This window comes from Oppia nitens, unplaced genomic scaffold (assembly GCF_028296485.1).
Source record: "Oppia nitens isolate AA-2021 unplaced genomic scaffold, nextdenovo-longstitch-racon4-pilon3 scaffold9_pilon_pilon_pilon, whole genome shotgun sequence".
NCBI lineage: Eukaryota > Metazoa > Arthropoda > Arachnida > Sarcoptiformes > Oppiidae > Oppia > Oppia nitens.
In genome coordinates this window covers 3,057,176-3,059,555 of record NW_026533253.1, presented here as the reverse complement: position 1 = coordinate 3,059,555, position 2,380 = coordinate 3,057,176, and the positions used below count along the sequence as shown (strand labels likewise).

The 2,380-nt window shown below is 27.7% G+C and overlaps 1 protein-coding gene across 1 annotated transcript; it reads right to left on the bottom strand.

The window, feature by feature from the left end:
• LOC128964779 (trypsin-like) lies at window positions 1–2,380 on the bottom strand. Its single transcript, XM_054311416.1, has 6 exons — window positions 2,352–2,380; window positions 1,023–1,273; window positions 738–872; window positions 375–529; window positions 200–281; window positions 1–86 (listed from the first exon to the last, which is right to left on the bottom strand). Exons 1-6 carry the CDS (start codon window positions 2,378–2,380, stop codon window positions 1–3), a joined length of 738 nt encoding a protein of 245 aa, XP_054167391.1.

Genomic DNA, 2,380 nt, shown 5'->3' with positions numbered 1-2,380 from the left:
TTATGATGATTTTACATATCGATTGATCCAATGTATGTAAACGTCTACTCGAGTGTAAAGACCGGGTAGTTTAGGCAAAGCACAGCCTATTTGTTGTATTGATATAACAAACATAATATTTTAAAAATACATAAAAGACTATAAAATTTTGTTTTATCAAAAAAAAAAATTCATATATCATATGACATAAATTACTTACCAATACCGGCACTAACGATACCAATGAGATGATAGAGGTTTGTCTCGGCGTCTCTCACTAGTAGTGGACCCCCGGAATCGCCCTTAAGTTATAAGTTTTCAAAAGTCAAAACATTAAATAATAATAATCATAATATGTTTATAAAAATATATAAGCAATTATTAGGTGCACTAACACGACAGGAATCTCTGCCTCCATTGAAAAAACCGGCGCAAAATTGACGGCCACTTATGGTCAGTGGTTTGCCTTGAGATCTATACCATTGTTGACACTCTTTGTTTGATATAATGGCCAATTTTACCTTTTGCAAAATATTTCCCAAATTTTCCTCTAAAACAATAGTATAAAACAAATATATTGAGAGAGTCATGTGTGTGATATACAAACTATATTACGGTATATCCCTTTTCCTGACATATTCATAGGTAATGATAAATTAGATTTGTGTGACTCTTAGAAACAGTATGAAACTACTTTACTATTTTTATAGTACGATATATATATATAGTATGTGTGCACACAACTGGTCATACACTACCTTGATTGTTATCAAAGCTATCCTTAAGCCATCCCCATCCAACAACTGTTCCCATAACTTTGATGCCATCAATAGTCATAAAGTCGTATTTGTTTATAAGCGCTGACTGTAGATCTCCCTTATCTGGATCGTCAGCTTTAGGCAAACATACGGGTAGAATATAATTTGTAAAATTTACAGCAGTTTTTAATCTATATTAATAAATAATTATAATTATGATTATAATTCTATATTACAGATAAACTAACTTAATTAATGCGATATCATTATCATATGGTTGCGGACGCGAATAGTTTTCATGTATTACTATGGCATCAATGGGTATATCAATTGAATTGACCTCCAATTGAGTTTGTATTGAATGTGCGCCCAAACGGACAACAAACTGATCCCGTATGTGATCTTCAAGACAATGAGCCGCTGTTAAGATCCATTGATCAGAGATAATAATACCTCCGCAGTAATGGGTTGGGGGTTGCACTGCATTCATCAAAATTGAAACCTTTTCAATGCCATAATATAGAAAATTGATTAAACTTTTTGTAATTCATATTGTTTTATAAAATAAATTACAATTTTTGTATTTAATAGAATTTTATAAATATTTAAAAATAATAATGAAACTTATTTTTTGGTAAATAATTTGATAAAAAAGTATTATTTATAAATATTTGTCACTTAGTATTTTGATACTAATACAAACATATTAATAAAATTGTTATCATTAATTTAATTTAATGTCAAAATTAATCACATCTCTCTCTCTCTCTCTCTCTCTCTCTCTCTCTCTCTCTCTCTCTCTCTCTCTCTCTCTCTCTCTCTCTCTCTCTCTCTCTCTCTCTCTCTCTCTCTCTCTCTCTCTCTCTCTCTCTCTCTCTCTCTCTCTCTCTCTCTCTCTCTCTCTCTCTCTCTCTCTCTCTCTCTCTCTCTCTCTCTCTCTCTCTCTCTCTATTTCTGTATTTTGTTAAATAAAATAAAATTAAAAATATTTTTGTTAGTCATTAGTTATGACCATACAGTATGAGCACTCGATTTTGTGTTTAGATTTTTAACTAAAAAAATAAGATTAGTCTTAAAGTCACGGAATTACTGTAAGTCTATAATAAAAAAATTAATTTAATATTACTGTATATAAAAATAATAATTTATATAAATAAAAAAATTTGTATCGTTTTATAAAATCACATAAATTTATGTAATATTAATTGCTTTTAATTGTAAAAGTTGATTGCCCTTAATATGCGAATCTTCAATAAACAACATTTATTTTAATTACTTTATTAACAACTCGACTCTTAAACTATAATATATAATATAATTTATAAGACATAATAAAGTACTGTATTTCTAATTATATTAACATAACATATCAAACTCATTCACATACATACATACATACATTAATACAATTTAAGTTTTAACTTAAATTAATAGTTTTTAAAAATTTATCAGTAGTTAAATTTTTGAGATTACATATGAAATAAGAAAAAATTGTGTTTAAATAAACAAAAACATAAACATTTTAATTATTTTAAATGAAAAAAATTATATAAATAAAATAAATATTAATTTTTTATAAGTAATAATTTTAAATATGAAATGTATAGCACATACCATCCACGGGAACTGCCCGTAATAGGCAT

Excerpts from the sequence above, each read along its gene's own strand:
- LOC128964779 (XM_054311416.1), bottom strand. The coding sequence starts at position 2,380 with ATGCCTATTACGGGCAGTTCCCGTGGATG. Across the intron at positions 873-1,022 it reads AATACATGAAAACTATTCGC|CTGACGATCCAGATAAGGGA; the intron begins GTCCGCAACCAT and ends GTTTGCCTAAAG. Across the intron at positions 87-199 it reads TATCGTTAGTGCCGGTATTG|GCTGTGCTTTGCCTAAACTA; the intron begins GTAAGTAATTTA and ends TACAACAAATAG.